Genomic DNA, 21,562 nt, shown 5'->3' with positions numbered 1-21,562 from the left:
TAGAGAAACAGAACCCAATGAAATAGAGAAATTACTCCGTACAAAATTCCCAAGTTTGCCATGAACAGATCTGGATTGTAAGTACCGCAATAAGTTCCATGAGTGGAAATGTGCTAAATGACTGACAAACTGTCAATATATATTAGGAATTATTTTTGTGCATTGCTTTGTGGCCACTCAGAGGATTAAAAAAACAAAGTCCATAAACTTGAAGAGTTACTGGAGGTACTTATTATGGATGTTCCTTTTAACAGGAAATGGTATCTATGAAAACTGAAGTAAAAGGAATAATATTATTTCCTTCAAGCTGGATATCGGAGTTTTATGTGCATTATCAATTTACAGGGAGCTATATACAAATATATCGAAAGAAAAAATTAAGTTAGTAGAGGCGTTAATAAAATAATTATTATGGTGTGTGAATATAATTTAAATTCCAAAATCTGGAATCCAAAATTATATAGGTGATCAGATGTACACCGTGATCTTTGAACATGCCAACTGCTCAAGTTGATCAAATGAAAGAACACATTGGCTGACAGTGAAAGATTGTGATATAATTAATTGGTCAGTAGTATGGATGAAAGTCACATGATTCAGGTTTGTATACCATCAGTGAATGTGTCAGGGAAGGATTTTGATGAAATAGAAGGAAGAAAGAAACTCTATCATAACAAATGCCATATGATGACATTGCCAGAGATACCATTCACTTGGAATTTAATTGACAAGAATCATGAAGCTAACTGCTTCCAATTTCCTCAACCATATCCAACGTCAACAGAGATGCAGTTGAAAGTGGAAATTCAGCAGTTAGTACTATAGATACTCCACTTTTCCATATGGTGTACTGTAACAGTTCTCACTGAAAGACTGAATTAATGTAATTGTCAGAAATTGTGCTCCTTTGTCACTAGCTTCTAATAAAGACATGAGCAAAGTTAGGCCTAGTGTATTAAGGCACAACATATCATTTCTGCTAAGGAATCATTTTAGCCATGACTTCACATGGGTGGAGTCTCATTACTTCTGAGGTTAACGATAAAATAAGACAAACAACTGCAGATGCTGGTATTCTGAAATAAAAACAGAAGTGGCTGGTGCAATTCAGTAGGTCTGGCAGCATCTGTGGAAATAGAGATTTTCTGAGGAGGGGTCATTAGACTCAATGTTACCTCTATTTCTCTCTCCACAGTGCTGCCGTTTGTTTGAAGTTAATTGGTTTCAGACATATAAAAAGTTTAACATTTTGTTTTGTATTTTCTATCATTTATCTATCTTGCTCTCCTAATCCCATCTGCCTTTCCCAGTTTTAGTTTTACCCAGTGGCTAATTGAATTTTACTTAATATTTCCACTTCATATACTCCCTGGTTTAGGTTTGGTATGGCTCACTGAGTATTCTTTGATTTGATGGGTTGAAGAGTTTCTCTGTTTCTTGGCCTGCTGGCAGATTCCAAAGATTCCCTAAAGAGAACATTGCTTTGGATCAGTTGAAAGCAGGTCTCCTCAAAAACCTGTAAAAACTGTGAGTGGCTGTTCACATGGTAAATGGTGAGTGCAGTTCATCCCCAATGGACTGCAAAACATAAAGCAACATTGGTAATTTGGGCAGGAAACCAATAGAAGAATTCTTGCTTTCAGTCACTAAAATAATAAGTGAATATGAATAAATGAATGGTCAAAAGTATTGGACATTAATTAAATAGAGCAACTATGCAAGGCAGAAAGATTTAAATCTGAATGTAGCATGAATTAGGAGAAAAATAATAAAGAACACATCTAACAAATACTTGTTTGGTTGTCAAATATAGATAAGCTGGGTTCAAGCATGATTCAATCAGACAGGAATTCCAGAATATTTAACTAGATTGAGTTAGAAATTACAACATTCATTTAAAACAAGCAGAGATGTCTTTTTTTTTTATTCATTCACGGAATGTTGCTGCTTCTGATAGGGCCAGCATTTATTGCCATTCCTTACTTGCCCTCGAGAAAGTGCTGGTGAGCTACCCTCTTGAACCTTCTTGAATTTGGTATAGGTACAACAGTGCTGTTAGGGAGAGTGTTTCAGGATTTTGATCCAGTGATCTTAAAGGAATGGTGCTATTCTTCCAAGTCAGGATGATAAATAGCTTGACAGGGAATTTGCAGCACATGGGGTTCCCATGCATTTACTACCCTTGTCCGTCCATTTGGTCATAATCTTGGCTTTGGAAGGTAATGACTAAGTAGTCTTGGAGAATTTCTGCAGTGCACCTCGTGAAGGTGCACACTCTTGCACCTGTGCAGCAGTAATGGAGGGAGTGAACGCTTGTGAATTTTTTGCCAATGAAGTGGACTGCTTTGTCTTGAATCATATCAACTTCTTGAGCATTGTTGGAGCTGCATTCATCCAGGCAAGTAGGTGGATGTCCATCATATTTCTGATTTGTTGTTTATAGATAGTGGACAGGCTATGGGGAGTCAGGAGATGAAGTACTTGCTCAGGATTCCAAGCCTCTGATCTGCTTTGTAATCACAGTGTTTATATGGTTAGTCCAGTCCATTTTCTCATGAATGGTATCGTGATGTTGATAGTTGTCAATTAAGTGACGGTAGTGCCTTTGAGTATCAAGGAGTAATGGTTAGATTCTTAGTCGTTGGAGACATTGTCAAACAAATGGCATGTAACATTTGTACCACACAAATGCCAGGTAAAGTCCTTATACTAAATTGACTTGGAAATTACAGTATTAATTTGAAAGCAGTAGGGTTTGACAAACCAGTCAGCGGTAAGGAAAAATAGCTTCTGTTTGATGATAGCTTTAAATTCCATTTTAATGATATAACAGATTTCAGATTGTTCCTGGACATTAAGGATGCTTCACTGCTACTGGGATTCTTCTTTTGATCACCACCAACTTTTAAAATATATGCTGCTTAAATTCTGCTTTTAGCTGTCAGCAATGAAGTGCAATAGGCAATACTTAGTTGGCGAGGTTCTTAGGCAAATTCAACAATATATTTAACTCAAAATCTAATTAGCAACAAAAAGTGGATTTTCATGGATTTAACCTTCTCCCTCAATATCTGTCTTGGGTTGACAGCAATTGATGGTTTCAATTGACAGAACACTTCTCCAATGAAAAGAAATTCACCACTATTTGCATGAATAAGTGACATAATAAACAGGAATTATATTTGCCCTCATAACTGGAATGTTGACTACCCTAGACCACACTTTCGGCAGGTTTAAATTAACCATGGAAATTAATACACAATGGTATAAATCAATATAACTCGATCTTATCACTTATATGAATAGAAAATATTTCAGAAAATACAAATACTTAGCATAATTGTGTTAAATTTACAATACCCCACACATTTAGTCATGGTCAAAGTAATAACACAAGAAATTAAAAATGAACACTTTCAGTATTTTGATCTAAAAGACAATATGAGCTTTGTGTAAGTTACATAAGTAGTTCGAACTATATTAGTGTGTGCTAGCACATGTTCAAGAGTAACCATGGTCTACTTCTAGATCAGATGATGCAGTTCATTGTTCCTTTCCTCACTAATACAGTTAATAGACTAATGTGAACCTGTGAAGAACAGCTCCATATCATTCTTGTCATTTGTCCAGGGAAAAATCATGGCTCAGGATGGATAAGTAACTGCCAACTTAATGCCATTCAATTCTGTGGCTGACTCTTTGAGCAAAACCTGAAAGGCACAGTTTGGTAACAAACATTGGTGTGATACTGCAGTTAATTATGCATGGCTGGAGACCAGAATCTCTAGTCACTCGAGCAAAACTGAACAAGTTAATCATCAAGAATATTAGTTACACCATTGTGTAAGTAAACATCAATGCACTTCCTTCATGATTAAATTGCCCCGTTTGTACGTCAGAAAATCTCCACTCTTATGCATGGGTTCCTACTCCAGCAGTACTGTTTAGTATTATGGCCGGACCTTGTATCGTATTTTTTGTTTTTTCTATGGAATGTTAGGCCAGCATTTGATACCTACCATTAATTGCCCTTGAGAGGTGGTGGTCAACCATTTTATTGATCTCCTACACTCCAGCTGCAGTACAACTTCAGTTCTTCATGAAAGTTTAAATAAACATTTTTGTTGTGTTGCATTGTGAAAATAAACTTGTGCAGTATTGTCCACTCGGATTTGCACTTCTTTGCCTTCAGCTGATTAATTTGCTTCATCCGTTCTGTGACCTTTCTTTCTTCAATAATTTAGTTCTGAAGAAGCATGTATCCAGAAAAGAAGGGGAGGAGGTTGGGTGCATTGACTAATAATTCAATAGTTAACCTTTTATAATCATCAGAGATACAGATACATTGACCGAGTTTAAATTCCTAAATTTGTAGATCTGAAGTGATGGTCTCAAGAGATGACCCTGTCAATATGACAAAAACAAGAAATATCAGAAGCCGACTGAGGTTAGGAGATGTGTAATAAAAGAAGATGATTGTTAATTGAACCTTGAACAAAGAATTAGTTCTACTAACATTATGTTTTGATATTAGATGGTAATATTGGTAGTAAAGAATACTGAATAAATTTTGTGTGATGAATTGCTGATGTATGTTATGAATCAATTTAAATTGTTGTGTTGTCATCATTTTAAATCCTGGTACTGAAACTGGTATTTATTTAGAAGGCTACTATTTTTAAAATTATAAAACATCTTAACTGTTTGCTAACTCAGACACAATGTTTTACACAAGCACAGTAGTGTGTTACAAGGGGTCTTAATGGAGAAGCATGAGTCATTATGTTCTGGGATAAGGCTTTGCGAACCAAACTTAATTTTTGTAATCGGCCCAAAAAATGGATGGTGAAGGAATGTTCCTCCATTTGGAGTCACTTTTTAATCTTTATTGTTGTGGATTAATGACAAGATAAATGTAAGGATTTCATGGACTGTGTGGGTGGGATTGAAACTGGCATTTTCTAGTAAATTCTCATTCTCTTCAGGCCTTCAGTTTTGGGTATATGCAAGGTTCAAAAAAAGAAGTTTGGAGAACATTCACATTGGAATGTTACAACATTATCTAGCAATTTAGTCAATAATTTTAGCAGAAATAGAGTGCTCTCCAAATTTTAAACCCCAGCTAGATGATTTAGGGATATTTGACATGATGCAAATTTACATGTGATTTTTTTTGACTTCCATTGAGTTAATTTTGCATTGTGACACCTGCGTATACAATAGTTTTAACTGACAACTTTGCAACACTAAATAAAAACTGGAAGAACTGTGGATGCTGTAATTCAGGAACAAAACCAAAGTTGCTGGAAAAACTCAGCAGGTCTGGCAGCATCTGTGAAGGAAAAAAAGAGTTTTTTTTCCTTCACAGATGCTGCCAGACCTGCTGATTTTTTTTTCCAGCAACTTTGATTTTGAACTTTGCAACACTATTTGGTCTGTTTTGGATTAAAATATGACATTTATATTTCCTTAGACTCAGTCTACGAACCTGCCAAAACTGTATCACTAATTTTCTCAGATGATAATCGATTGGACAAACTTGACAAATATTACAGAAATGGTAAGTTGATTTTTGAGCACAGAATTTATATTTGTAACGTTTTAGCTCTCGAGAGCCAAGCTTTTCTGCCTAGTTGTCATGCACTCTGTTCTAATTTTTAGTTACTGTATTAGAAAATTGCCTGCTGCACAGGGAGCAGGATGAAGTCCTCTAATATATTGCTAATAGGCTATCATATTATGATCACTTACATTGAGATTGCAGATATTGTTTGTTCCATACATGTTTGTATTACTAGCTCACCAATTACTAGAAACTACAGGTAATTCAGTGGAAAGTGTTTGCATTTGTGTATTACCTTACGGCAGCTTCAGAACTTCACATCCAGCTCTATAACTAACAGATTTCATTTATAATCACTGTTCCTTTTGTGGAATGCAAATTGGCTGTTGTTTGCCAAAGAGAACATAAAACAAATGGTCATTATTCTGGTTTTGAAGCTGATTATAGAAAAAAATCTTGACCAAGACGATGAATAGTTTCAGCCCTGCCTTACCTTGAATATTCACGTGGGAGCTTTTATCTCCAGTGGGATAGCTCATATTCAAAAAGCTCCATAGGGAGATTATCTTGTGACTCTACGTGGGCCTTCAACGGGTTATCACATTCAACAATTTTTATCGATCAAAAATTTTAAAACTTGGGGCAATTATACTAGATTCCCCGCTACTTATTCCAGCCAGTTGAGGGATATGTTAATCTATTGCCACACAAGTTCTGTCTTCATTCCCCATGCAAAATGTTCTTGATCATGATCAAGTTCCATTTACTGTAGTGTTAAAGTCATTCTCCAGAAGAGATACTAATTGCAGGAAAGTGATTTGTGTTCTTTTCACTTATTCTCTGTCAAGCATTATGAATTAGAATTGCTTAGCTTTTAATGAATATTAAATACTTGGAGGAAATTTCTGAAACAACAGTTGCTTCCTTTGGATTGCAGTATTATTAATTCCACAAGCTAAGTGATCCCTTAATATTTTCAGAAGTGCTGACCTATATTCTGTGTTCTGCCAATTTCCAAAGTCTCATCAAGAATCCAGTAACTGGTTCCCCAGTAGAGTCATTACCTGTAACGTACATGGGCTAGTCCCAGCGTGGGACAGAGAGGTGTTTTTTGTTTAGTTTTCTAGGTCTGGTTTATATATTTTTTTGAAATCAAGCAATGCAATGGAATGGAAAGGAGGAAAAGTGCAATTCTAGACTTAAAAATCAATAACTAACAGGAAAACAATGGGGAAAATCAGCTTGCACTTGAGTTTGGGTATTTTCCTGTCTTTTATATTTCCTTTTACTCTTGAATGTAGAGATTGCACTGTCTAACGTGCTCTATAACAGTAAGTTTGAATGTCTTGTGGCACAATTGATCTATCCATGCCTCTCTGTTAGAACGTCAGGTTTGAGTCTCATGCCAAAACCTGATGGTGCATTCATAAGCCATTCAAACAGGTTCCATTGAAAATATACCAATGACAGACAGCAAGAGTGGGTGTGATTCCTGGTCAGCCATGGGATTGAAAGAAAGCTGGAGCCTTCACTGTCTCTCTACATTGCTGCATGCAATATGCATGTACAAGGGCAGCTCTGGACTTCCTGCGTGAACTGTAATGAGCAGGTGGCTCATTTATTTGCACTCAATTTTATCTTTTAAAACTTGCTTATGAAAATATGTTGCATATAATCTGTAGGTTTCTTGTTCTTAGGTTATTTATTTCGTGTGGAGTAATGCCCAGCAATTTTTTATGAGTTAATGCTTCATTTTATTATTTTCCATTTGTTCCTTGAAGATGTGACAGTTCAATTTACTACAACACTTGCAGATGTTCTATGGTGATTTGACAGATCAATTACTGGAAAATTTTTCAGAAAATGGCTTGATGCTATGGTTGCCATTTTTTTACTCCTCAGGAATTCTAGTCTTAACCAGTATATCAGAATCTTTTAGAAATCTAGTATTGAACTGATGGCACTTCTTTCATTTTGATCTCTTTGCTTCTTTCCAAGTAGTACAGTTCCATTTGTTTTAAACCAGATTGTTGTGTGACATATCTTGGAAATTTTTATGGTGTGTAATACACTAATAGATACTAGAGTGATTGATTTCAAGCTGAAAACAAGTGTGAAAGGCAAGTATTTCCTTGGAACTTTATCTTCATCTCTGCGTACAATTCGAATGAGTCTTATAGATTGATGAAATGGTGGTACATTGTTTTGTACTGTACCCAATAAACTTTTAAAACTGTAATTATGCTAGAAATTGATTCAAGGTAAATTTTAAGCTTCTGAAAACCAGCTTTAAGTATTATGTTAAAAACCCTTGTCACAATAATAACATTTGTGCTCAGTTGGAATTATATATTGAAGTTATAAAATTTCATATCAGCGCTCAGCCAGTAGCCGATTTTCCTGACACAGCTATACTATCCTGTAGTTTTGTGACGCAAGGCCAAATGCTTTCCCAGAGCAGACTGAGTGTAATAACATTCTAGTGAGAATGTGAAACAAAGAATGGATGTATATCTCCTGCTGTAAAGTAAAAGAATATTGAGAATTGTTCAATTATTCTCACCTGTAAATGTGGTCAAGAGCTTAAATATTTAATCATTGCACTATTAGTCCCAGATCTGAAGGCTGAATCAATTAGACATCTTACTTCAGAGTAAATTTGGCATTGTCCTATCAGACCATAGGGCCATTCTGTCATTAGAGAAAGACAGCTAATGATTGTTTAACCCAAAGATCACCATGACGCAGGTAAAGGGAGAAGTTGAGAAGGAGAGTTCCTCATGGTAGCCTCACCTAGGGCAAGAATTGAACTCTCACTGTTGGCAATACTGCGTTGCAAGCCAGCCATCCAGCCAACTGAGTTAACCAACGCTCCAGTTTATTCAGACATACTGTGTTCTTTCCATTTTAAACTAAGATTAAATTTTTTTCATTTCATAATCACCGCATACTCTATTGCCCTTTGTCAATTTGCATTTAAGTTTCAAAATTATTTGAAATGCCCGAACTTTTTCTGTATCTCAGTTTCACTGTTTTGAGGCATAGATATCCAGAGCCAAAAAATCTTCATTTGAGCCAGGAAGAATAAAGCATCAGCAGAAGATCCAGTGACAAGGGTAGTCCAACGAGTGCAGATGTTAAGCTGGTTCATATTGTTCTACCAGCTTCCTCAAACTCTCTTTCCTCTTTTTCCCCAGATATGCAATGTTCAGTCATCAGTATATTTTGTACCTGGAGCTCATTGATGAAAATGAAATAGACAATGAACTGAAATGTATTTCGGCTTTGTGGAGACATCACTAAGCGTAGTGCATGACATGAATTGTGTACCAGTATAAAGACAATATCTGTTTTTTTGGATCCAATTTATGGATTATAGACTGAAATGGGGAAAGAACAGTTCATAAAACTGGGATTGCCACATGCTTTAATAGCATGCTTTGAACACTTTGAAAGTGCTGTTTACACCTGTTTGTTCAGCCACTGAAGGAAGATTAGTTGCAGATAAATTAGCACCAGGAGATGTGTACAAAAATGAGATTTGGCTGGCAACAAGTAGCTGCTTGGTTGGTTTGTGGAGTTGCAACCAATTGCTAATGACAAAGACCTTATTCCTGCCAACAAGTATTTATTGGCTGTCAAGTGTGTGAACAGCTTTTTGGTGTCAATGAGAAGGGAGAAGCCTTTGGACCTTTGAAAGGATGTAGTGTCCTTTTATCTTGGTTTTAAAAAAAACCTTGGCCTTGATAATGCCAGTTTATTTTGCCTTCACAGTTGCTTTTACCCAATATGTCAGAGATTTTATAAGTTCACAGCCCATCATTCTGTTGTTCTTGCAAGTAAGTTAAAGCCCCTGGAGAAGACAGATTGAGAAACGAGTCCTGACAAGCCAGACAGAACATCTCCACTGACTCTGGTGACAGGACCATTGAACTGCCTTCCCAATTTTTCCCTCAACTCGTGATACTGATGTGTTTTTTGTGTCTGTCTGTCTGTATGTATGCGTAGGCGGATTTTTGTAAGTGGGTTGGAGTTTTAACTGGTAGACTTACATGTCTACTAGTTAATAGTTGTTCCCCTGTAGCTAGGATCTGTTTATGCAAATAGTAAAATGTAATTCTTGTTAGCTACAGAAAGCTTGTCCATACTTTCTGACAACCTGGATCTAAAAGAACAGGTAAATTGGAAAATTTTGCATACTTTGATAAAATCTTTAACTTTTGTGACAGCTCCAGGAATAATGGAGCTTGATTCCCAGGGCATGAGCCCAATAGAGTAGATTTTTCTTTCCTCATGGAAAAAGTTGAAATTCCACAAATATACTCTTTTTATTTCCTCTGACTAGCTGTTCAGATCTATTCCTCCTTCAACTTGATTTCTACTTTTGGTTGCTATTTATGTTTCTTGAGTAATCTGGGCATTTAGGATAATGGAGTGACAACAGGCATCGATTAAATCAGGTTTTAAACTTTTTGTGGAATATTTAGTATGTGGTTTAAAAATCATGTACTCACAGAACATTGTCTCAGACTGACAATACGTGAGAATGATCCACCTGGGAAAATATCCTCATTTATGATGGATTCAGGACCGACTTATTTCATAGTTGCATTTCTCTCAGCTAACCTGTTCGGGTGGAGTGTCCTGTCTGTGCTGTAATGTGTGCCATTCTACAATATTTACAACTGCAGGATTCAGGTTGTATGAGTTTGTTCAGCTGTAAGTAAATTATTTACAGTTTTGTTTCCATCTCTGAATGTTTTTCAATGCTTTTTGTAAACCCACAGGGATTTTGCTGTAACCAAAATAACTTATCAAAATTAGCTTCTTATCAGAATTATCTGATATTATCATAGTGATAAAAGATGAGCTATTAATTTTTAAATACCATCATCTGATTTTAATATCTGAGACTTTAATGAATTGGAGTGCTGCCAAAAAAGCAACAAAAGGACTTAAAATGGCCACAGTGATCACCTGACCAAAGGTTAAGCTAGGCATCATGAAACCATCATAACAAATGAAATGAAATTAGTATTTTTTTATCAAGAGATGGAAACCAATATGATGTGAAGAGGCCCAACTCCTGTTTAGTTCACATCATTACGAGGGCCCACATTTTGGACATGCCAAAAAAATCTTGGTGCCTAACCGACTTGGAGGCAATATACCCAGACTTGGGACGAAATGTTTAAACTGTATTTCAGACAACAGCAGCAACAGGGTTGACAAGATAGTTATGAGACTGGAACTGGAGAAATCTGTCTCTGGAAAGACAAAGCCTGGTGACAAAGCCAGTTCAAGAAACATCTAAACATCAATAACACAAAGTTAGCAAGATTCATGGCTGCAGTTCGTCCAAGACACTACTGACCAGTCTTTGGTTAATACCTTACAGTTTCAGGAAATCCTATGGAATTAACATGTATGCTCTTTTTCTTCTGTGATGAACACTTATCCCCTTTTTAACTTAGTACTTGTGTGTGTTTTATTCTGCAACTTTATTATTTTTCTTTCCTCTGAGTTAGTGAGTAATAAAATTGTCCTTTCACTCCAAGAAACTCTTTTAATTGACTTTTTACAAAATGTTTTTGGTGGATGAGTTCACTTTAATTGGAGAGAGGAATAACTGCATGATAAAAAAGAATTTAAAATATTTTGTTGCAGGTGAGTAGGGAAGTTGAAAAGAACGGAGCAGATTTACCGCTCCACAACTGGTTGTAACCATATCAACAGCTTTTTGCTCCAAAAACAAATGGATGCTGAAAGGAGAAACATGTTGCCAAAGCTTCTCTGCTTTGAATCATTTGGCCAAGCATCGGAATGGAAAATTTCAAATTATCATGACAATTTATACTGCAGAAGAGAAAGGTTTCATGCTGATCCCGATTGGCTGAGGCATTGCCATGGAGAAGGCACCAGAGAATCAAAGACTTGGCATCCCCTGTCAGGACTCAACATCTTCAGTTTCATTCTTCATAACTTCCCCTGTCCACCTGCCCTAACCACCTGCCCTATCACTGGTACTGCTTGGAGTGTGGGTGGGAACAAAAGCACATGAGGGGAATTATGAAAAGAAGCCATGGGGAGGTGGGAGCAGACCCTGAAGTATCCAGGGATGCTGTTGGATTGGAGGGGTGGAACTAGAATTGGAAGCTGAATCAAGGAAACCTTGAATAGACTGACTTGTAATATAACTGAAGGCAAATGTCACAGCCATAATTTGCCACATTGAAGGGTTGTTGCTTCAGTGGAGTTGCACCTTGTTGCTGGACCTCCCTCCAAACCTAACTGATACTGCAGCCAGGAGAGCAAATCCTCCTATAGCCCAAGAGAAAATTTAAAATGTATGTCTCCACTTTGCAGCCGACTGAAGTTAGGCTGTTGTTCGTGTTGTCTAATAAAAGTTTCCAAATCTCCCTCAACTTTATCTGAAACTATTTAAACACTAATCTTGAAGTACTGTTGTTGCTTGCTTTTCCTTTTCGTTTGGAAAGCTTTTACACTGGTCTGCAGTAGATTTTTTGTTCATTTTCTGTCTACAGTCCTACTTTGCTCAACTTATTCAACATTTTCATGCTCTTTATGAGATATATTAGGTCATTTCTAAAAATCATGTTGTTTGTGAAGCAATTTGTGAATTTTTCAAAGACTAATTTACTTCTGATGCTTTCATTTAAGAGATTAATTGTCAATGTTTATGGCAGCTACTTTTCTTTATATTTCATATCAGGAATTAAACTTGGTTATGACTGCTCTGTTACAGTAACCCTTTGTTTTCTTTCTATGACTGGTGTGATATTTAGTTTATTTTTGACTGCCATTACTCCACATTGACACGTTCTTTGGGCTTTTACTTGTTTATTAAATACTCTGACAAATAATCAATAATAGACTTTTCAATAACTTTTTCTGATTAACAGTAGTTATTTTAGGTTTTTGGTACAGTTACATTAGATGATAAATAATGCAGGAATCCTCTTACTTTTCCTTTATAACATTTAATGAACTCCATTCCATTTCCACTGCTTATTTAAGGTATGAATTTTGACCAATACCTGTTCAGTTTGCTTTTTAGATCCTCAAAAAGAGTAAGTGATACGGGGTTGGAGAAGGATAGAAAATTGATTTAAAACTAGTTTGAAGGAAAAACAGAAGTTAGCTGCAGTTTCTGAGTGGTTAGAGAGTTGTGTATCGTCATACAAAAGGATTTTTTCTCAGAAGATTATTTTATGGGACAACTTCTGTTACCTGGAAAAATTAACAATTTGGATTATGTGCTGGTGGGAATGGTGACCAGATTAAACTTGAAACTAAAATGAGAGGAATGGTAAATAATGCTGAGGATCAAAGGAAGCTGAAAAGGAATTAATATTAAAATGCTGAAATGGGTCTCCAGCTTCCAAGGTCCAATTGTATCTTTCTTTAAAATTATTTATTTCACTGGAATATCTAGGTAACTTCATTGTTATTTATTCTTATTTGAACTTATTTGCTTTTATTTCCAACACCCAAAATATATTATCTGGCAGGTTTCATGCATCTTGCAAAAATATGCAAACACAAAACTGGAAGCCAAAAATATGATCTCAAACTTAGGAATGGTAAATAAGTCATTCTCACAATTGATTGCGTTCAACTTAGTATAGGATTTAAGCAATTAGGTGAGCAAAGTAGACATGAGTAAACTCTGGCAATTAAAATTAGGGAGAATCCCAAGATATTTTACAAATATTTTAAGAGGAAGAGAACAAGTGCTAGAAACTGTGATTAGTTTAGATATGTTAGTGCAGACTTGATGGGCCAAAGGACCTCTTCCATCGTGTATGACTCTACACTAATCATGGAGGTGTTTTATGTTTTTCATCTGGAAAGAACTTTCTTGCTAATATAAAAATATTTCCAATTTAGTTACCAAGTTATTTGTTCTTGCCATGTTTTTTTGCTTTGTTCTATATTCAGCTTCAGTGGCTATCAGGAGGTCAGTCATACCTGGAGATCAAAAAAAGACTGCATACAAATCTGTGGAAATGAGCAAAATGTGAAATGGAGTTGAGTGTACATGAAGTTAGGTAATCACTGTAGACAGCAATGTTTAAAACATCACATTTTTTCTGGTGTATGTCAACACCAAAAGATTTATAGTGAAACATCACAGCAAGCATCACAAGCTAATTTTGATAAAAGAAGGAAATATAAAACATGTCAAACCAGCTAATGAAAAGCCCGTATGATGAAGTAGAGGAACGACTGACTGATTCTTTGAGACTGTTTCATATCATTGGAGTTCAACGTACATGCACCTTGATTCCTGTTCACTTCCCAGCTCCAATTTGTGACATTTTCTTATGGGAGAGGTTTAAGACGAAAAATCTTCTGCCATTTCAGGAGAAAAGAACTTTGAGCAAGCTTTTTCTTCCCCTCCTGAAATGGCAGGAGATAGACTATCTTTTTTTAAAAACCTCTCCCGGGGGAAAAAAAAACCTCGAGCAGGTTTGTTTTCCCCGAATCCTCAAGGACAATCTGACAAATTCTTATTGTGAATTGTTTCCTATAAACAATGCAGAATTTAGCTCAGAGCTCCAGTGGAACTTTGTTTGTTTAAATGCATATGAGCAGGCTAACATTTATTGCCCATCCCTAATTGCCCTGAAAAAGTGGTAGTGAACTACCTCCTTGGATTGTTGCAGTTCTTGGGCTGAAGGAGCACCCACAGTGCCATTAAGGAGAGAATTCCAGGATTTTGACCCAGTAACAATGAAGGGACAATAATGCAGTTCCAAGTCAGGAGTGCTGGTCTGCTGTTGCCTTCTGCTCAATTTGCTCAAATGCGCATTATGTTCCATGCTTGCAGTGGAGTCTCTTTCAACGCAAAGAACAATATTTGATTAGATTAGATTAGATTCCCTACATTGTGGAAACAGGCCCTTCGGCCCAACAAGTCCACACCGCCCCTTCAAGCATCCTACCCAGACCCATCCCCTTATAACTCACACATCCCTGAACACTATGGGCAATTTAGCATGGCCGATCCACCTAGGCTGCACACCTTTGGACTGTGGGAGGAAACTGGAGCACCCAGAGGAAACCCACGCCAACATGGGGAGAATGTGCAAACTCCACACAGACAGTCGCCCGAGGCGGGAATCGAACCTGGGTTCCAGGCGCTCTGAGGCTGCAGTGCTAACCACTGAACCACCGTGCCGCCCCAAACGCTCTCTCTTCTATTTGTATAGAACACTCCATGTCCCCAGGATGTCCAGACTGTCCTACAGCCAATAAAGTACTTTTGAAGTCTAGCCATCTCTGTAATAGAGAGAAACATGGGAATCACTTTAAACATACAGTCCCATAGGCAGTGTTATAATGATGACTATTTGATCCGTGTTAGTTATTAATCTGATTAGATTAGACTACCTGTTGTTCTTTATATAACGCTGAGCAATTGAACAACTCACTGGAGAAGGAGACTGCTCAATTATCTCCTTTCTCATTGAAGGGGGAGCCCAAAATTGCAGTGCAGAAGACAATGCCAATACATTTATAGGCATAAAAACCAAATGAACTGCAGATGCTGCAAATCAGGAACAAAAACAAAGCTGCTGGAAAAGCTCAGCAGGTCTGGCAGCATCTTTGGAGGAGGAAACAGAGTTAACATTTCAGTTCCAGTGACCCTTCCTCAGAATTCAGAACTTCCTCAGAACAGTTCTGAGGAACGGTTACCGGACCCGAAACATTAACTCTGTTTTCTCCTCCACAGATGCTGACATATAGGCATCTTCAGTCAGAAGTCTTGTGTGGATTATCCATCTTGACCTCATCCTGATGTCCCCAACATCACACATGTCAACTGCTTAATGAACGACCTCTCCACTGAAGGCAAAAGTGGGGATGTTTAATGATAATTGTGATTCTATCACATTCGTATGCAAGAAGCCCTTGACAACATATAGTGTTCTCACCTGGGAGCATAGTGGTTTCGAGTAACCAGTCTGCAATCATAAATTGGGAAAACTTGCCGAGGACTGGTTGAAACAAATGGCAAATAAAATTCACACCACAAAGTGCCAGGCCGTTCCATCTCCAAAATGACATTGTCTTTGCTGAATCTCCCACTATCAACATCTTTGGGGTTATAATTGTGTGGAAACTGAACTGGATCAACAATGTAAATGGGGTAGCTACAAGAGGAGGTCAAGTGCTGTTAATTCTGTGGTGAGTGTCTGTCTAATGCCTCTGCATCAACTGCAAGTTCTCCAACTTGAACATCATCTTGATTTGAAACTGTAAGGCTATTCTTTCATAGTCATTAGGTCAAAATCCTGAAACTCCCTAACAGCATTATGTGTGGACCTACACCTGAAGAACTGTCATGATTCAAGAAAGCATTAACCACCATCTCCATGGCAATTAGAAAGGTGCAATAAATGCCGTCCTTGCCAGCAACATCAACATCCCAGGCACCAATCCAGAAAAAGACAAATAAAGTTCCAGATGCTGGAGTTTTGAAACAGAATGATAGAAATATTTAGCAGGGTAGTCAGTATTTGGAGTGAAATGGGAAATTAACGCCTAAATTATGGAATCGAACTGCATGACATTATCAATGAATGTATTTTTTTCAAGAAATAAAGTTGTTTTGGTGTAAATTTGTCTTGTCATTTTATTCTTACTGCTTTATATTGCTGTGAAGGTTGATGTTCACTCCAGTGCTGTAGAAAACAGTTTTTAACTTGCCAGTTCTTTCTCTAGATTAACATCATGAGTGATGCAAATGTTTCCTGTTCCCAGTGTATTGTTAAAATAATCCAGAGGACTACATAAAATACCCAGTTCTCCACCTTCATTGTTAAATTTAATTTAGTATCTGTTAGGTAGTAAGCCCCTCAACTGCTAATGCTCCTTGTAAATTTATCAGTATTCCTGCATTATGCTTGCATTGTGAACCATTCGTATCAGCATAATATCTATATTTGTTTGTTGAATTATGTCATTTATTTTTATTTCTTTTCAGTGAAATCAACTGTTCTAAACTACCAGAGTCCTGCAACGGGTCTTTTCCCCACCAAAACAGTCGGTGGTAGTAATTATGCCAAAGTTCGAGATTGCCTTTATTGTGCTGCCAGCGCATGGGCTGTAGCACTCGCTTATAGGTAAGTGCAATCCTTTTACATATCTGTACTACACCACCAAAACACTTTTGAATTCAAATGTTGTTCGGAGATTTGTGTTTGCAGAGCTTGATGGTCAATAAATTGCAACATGTAGTGTATAGGTTGTGCATTTCCTTACGTCGATATGACTATTCAGTTACAATACTGAAGTATCTGTGCTTAGAATACACACTAATTATTTGCCGTTAAATGTATGTTGTTTTGGATAAAGTCCATTTCTAGCAGCACAGCATTGACTTAAACTTTGCATTGATGAATTCTGTGCTTCTCTTGTGATGGTATCAAGAGAAGTACAATTCTTTGCAGTATGGAAGAAGATTATTTGATCCAGCATTTGTATATCAACTCTTTCCACTTAATCTAATTCAACTTCCCTGCCCATTCAGGGAACACTAAGTGAGCACACAGGTACTGCTAACAATTGGTATGAAAAATTGCACGTTGGTTTTTTGTGTAATTAGGTTGAAGTACACTAATAAGGAGTCTTCCTACAAATATACTGAACATTGAGACCATACTGGAGTGCTTTGTACAGTTTTGGTTTCCATATTTAAAGAAGGATGTATTTGAATTCAAGTTGATAGGGTAATGGTTCACTAGATTTGTTTCTGGGATGCTAAGGTTGTCCTAAAATGAGATGCTGAGACAGTTTAACCTAGACATTGGAATTCAGAAGAATAAGAAGTGATCCGATTGAACCAAATGAAATTCTGAATGTATGCAAATGGAGAAATGGAGTTGAGCCTGAAGATTGACCGTAATGGTTTTGAGTGACGGGATGATGTTGTGTACTTTTCCCTCCTAAATTCTTATGTTCTTTTCCGATAGTTCTGTATATTCTTCCTTTTAGTTTATCCAATTTAACCAGTAAAAATTGACTCTGTGCCTTAAACATGATAGGTATTCTGTGCTTCAATTAAACAAATTTCTTCAGAAGTCCTTCCTCACACCCTCACTGATATTTTAAATTAATAACTAATTGTTTCTGACGTTTACTTGGAAACATAGAAGTCTGGAGCAGGAGGAGGCCATTTGGCCCGTTGAACCTGCTCTGTCATTCTTCACAATCATGGCTGATCATCCAACTCAGTAGCCTGATCCTGTTTTCTTCCTGTAACCTTTGATCCCATTCATCCCAAGTATACCAGCTACTTTTCTGTGGTGATGTATTCTGCAGACTCGCCACTCTTTGGGTGAAGAAATGTGTCCTCATCACCGTCCCAAATCGTCCACGCCAAATCTTCATTCTGTGACCCTTAGTTCTGGACACACTCACCATCCGGAACATCCTCCCTGCATCTATTCTGTCCAGTCCTGTTAGAATTCTGTAAGCCCCCTCATTCATCTGAATAATCAACGAAAACAATCCCAACCTTGTAAAAGTGTGGAGTTGGATGAATGCAGCAGGCCAGGCAGCATCAGAGGAGCAGGAAAGCTGATATTTTGGCTCCGGACCCTTCTTCAGAAAAGACCCGAAATGTCAGTATTCCTGCTGCTCTGATGCTGCCTGGCCTGCTGTGTTCATCCAGCTCCACACTTTGTAATATCAGACTCCAGCATTGGCAGTTCTTACTTTCTCTAACCTTGTCAATCTCTCCCCATGCGTCAGAGCAGCCATCCCCGGAATCAGCCATCCCCAGAATCAGCCGCGTAAACCTTCGCTGCACTCCCTCCAGAGCAAGTGCATGCTTCCTCAGAAAAGGAGACCAAAACTACACACAATATTCTAGGTGTGGCTTCATCAAGGCCCTGTATAACAGCAACTGTATGATTTGGATAAATGTGAGGTTATTCACTTCAGAAGCAAAAACAAGAAGCGTTCACTGCAAACCCTTATTTTAAAATTGCTATCAATGTCCTCTTTTAGCATTCTCAATTCCAATGAAAAAAATCTCATTATGCCTGAGCTGAACCCCCAACATTTATTTGAATGGCTTTAAAGTACTTTTTATTACGGAGCTCTCAATGCACATAGTGATTTTATTTGCCCAATCAATGTTCACTTCAAATTAATCCTAATTCCTGTACTGTTGTCCTCAGTGCTTCATTTTAGCATACAGAATTTTGTTGGCACACCTCATGATTTTATCAGCCTATATTCATACTTGCAAAGAATGTTATTTTTGAATCCTTAGTGTCTCTGTTCATCAGTCAGTTTCCAAGAATGTCTTTCCAGTACTGGTATGCTCCCTTTCCCAGAGTCATTTTAAATTGCATTTTCTGTCTTTTTGCCCAGCTGTTAATCTGCCTATGCCTTTCTATTGGGCCCCCGTGACTGAACACTTTTAAGTTCTGCTGATTAATACTGCTGAGTAATATTGAAACAGAGAAAAGGAAATGAAACATAAATCATGAAAATTTAGTTTCCTGCCCTGCTCTAAAGTGTAGTGCAACATATTGAGAGAAAAAAAAAGTGTTGGAAGCTTCAAAACAAAAATTAAATGGTTCATTCACGTAATCCCTCAGTAAACTTATCGTTATAGCTACCCTCAAAATATTTGGTACTCTAGTACGTTGTCTCATCTGTGTAACGTGCCTGAGAATCTTAGTCTGCCCCCACTCCTGATGACTAGACTGTGCTCCATCTCTCATCAGACTTAGCTACCCCCATAAACGGCCCTTGACCACCTGCCTGACCATCCACCGAACCCCTCTCTACTCTCCACAAGCTGCCAAAACACCGGATCACCTGACTACCCAACAGTCCCCACCCTATCAAGCTGACCCAATTATTCCCTGCCAGTGCAGGTGGCTACCCATCCATCTGACTATTTCGCCACACCATCCCCAGCTATCCATATTCTCCCACCAAAAGGAATTGACTAGCTCTTACACAAGTTCTCCACTATGACCAAACCCACCCCTCACCCACATCTCCTCTGAACCATCTCACTCTTCTGATTAATCTCATCCCCACCACAATTTTTCTTTCTCCTCCCAATTCACCTTGGCCCCCTAATTCACCTTCTCTCCCCGACTGATCCATCTCACCCTCTATCCAACATGTCCACGTACTCACCTCACCAACTTATCTATTCTGTGAACCATTAAGTCACCCATTTACTAACTCATGTTCAGTCATCAAAAGACTCGAAATCCTTAAATATTTAATGCATATTAACACGTTGCAAATAAACTTACAGGCAATGGACTGTCTCTGCATTGTCGCGCTCAATGCACAGGCTGTGAATGTAATTATCTGTGTCTTCTATATATTATCTTAGTTGCGCTTAATATCTTAAAGAAATTGGAATCAAAGAATGTCACTTCTGTTACTTTTAGATAACACAAGATCATTACAACACAATGGACAATAGCAAAAATCCTAACTGCACAATGTCACATGTTTTTCGTGTAAGAATAACAGGCTGCCTTTTGAAAAATGGAAAAATGTTGCCTTCTAGAAGTTGGAGTGATGTCCCTTTAAGACATCAACCTGTGATTGAGCTTTGCACCCTGCTGTTCTCTGTACTGCAATATACAAGACATAGGCTATGTCTGAAATTGCTCTGAACTGTGTTTATTAGTTTAGCTAAATAAACCCATTGAAGTAAAGAGAATACACTAATCTCATTTAGGTTACATTTAGATTGCACAGACTATTATTACACTATTGTTGCAAAAAGGAGTATATCTTCTTCCACTGACTCTCCTGCACTCAGTGAATATACCCTCTGGTGTATCCAGAGGCTGATGCTGCCTGCTGCCCATTTCTGCTTCAGCAGGGGTTGGAAGATTCTGGAAGAAATTGGGATTGTTCAGAACATTCTGGAAAAAAAACTGGACTGGAAACATTTAACTCTCTTTCTGTCTATACAGATGCAGTCAGACTTCCTGAGTTTCTCCAGTATTCTGTGTTTGTTGTCAAATAATAGTTTTGTTGAGACTTAAGTGTTGTTTAACTGGTTCTCCAATATGTATTTTGAGTAATTTTACCAACTTCACCTTTGAACATTCTACCCCATAAATGGTTTAACTTAATTCTAAAATTCATAATTCGTTTTAAGGTGATTTCCAAGACTGATACCTCTCTGAAGCAAAGTTGACCATATGACTATAAAGGTCCCACCAATATTGGATTGACACTGAAGCGATGTAATCAGCTGCCTGGCCTCAGAATATTTTAGATGGTCTATTTTTGTATCCCTTGTGTGTTTCTAGGCAACAAGGTACCCTAGTGTTGTAAAAATGTCACTGAACTGCCATCCTGTTTTGTCCCTTATAATTAGATGTGAAAAAGTTTAAGTCTATAAATGGTTCAGAATTTAAGCCTACAAGATTAGATCAATGTAATTATGAGTTAATATGCATTAAATAACTTTTTTTGCACTTGTATTTGTTTCAGAGCATATTTAAACAAAAACTCTATGCACTACTGTTAGGATCTCGGCTGAGACCAGTAACATTTAATAAAAGAAAGCTGAAATCCAGTTATTTATGGAAAGAAGAAAGGCACAATAATCCATGGCTTACTAAACAAAAAAGTACTATGATAAAGAGGGAGTAACTAGAATAGGAGGGATATCTAACAAGAAGTGTTGAAATTGAAAGCGAGAGGTTTTCAAATATATGTAAATAGACGGGATTAGCCACTAGGAGCTTTGACATCTCGGAGGGTGTAACTAAGGAGTCCAGAATGGAAAACAAGGAAATGGTGAAGACCTTGAACAATTATTACTTGTGCAAGGTACAAAATGCACTTCAAGAATAGCCAAAAATAAAGAGACAAAATTGGGGTGGTGGGGGGAGCAGAAGTTTGGAATAAGCTCTATCACTAGACCAAATAATTAATGACATAGCGGCAGGATTGGGTCAAACTCTCCTT

General features: G+C 37.5%; 1 protein-coding gene across 5 annotated transcripts in view; it reads left to right on the top strand.

Annotated features, from left to right (window-relative positions):
* phkb (phosphorylase kinase, beta) overlaps nucleotides 1-21,562 on the top strand; it is a 238,112-nt gene that overhangs the window by 11,898 nt on the left and 204,652 nt on the right. For all 5 annotated transcript variants that reach the window (XM_048546675.2, XM_048546671.2, XM_048546672.2 and 2 more), the window contains 2 exons: nucleotides 5,474-5,560; nucleotides 16,578-16,716. In XM_048546675.2, the coding sequence (XP_048402632.1) occupies nucleotides 5,474-5,560; nucleotides 16,578-16,716 (226 nt within the window). The remainder of the gene's footprint in view (nucleotides 1-5,473; nucleotides 5,561-16,577; nucleotides 16,717-21,562) is intronic.

Source organism: Stegostoma tigrinum, chromosome 16, assembly GCF_030684315.1.
Source record: "Stegostoma tigrinum isolate sSteTig4 chromosome 16, sSteTig4.hap1, whole genome shotgun sequence".
Taxonomy (NCBI): Eukaryota; Metazoa; Chordata; class Chondrichthyes; order Orectolobiformes; family Stegostomatidae; genus Stegostoma; species Stegostoma tigrinum.
Note: the sequence above shows the minus strand (reverse complement) of the source record. Positions and strands in the feature narration are given on the sequence as shown.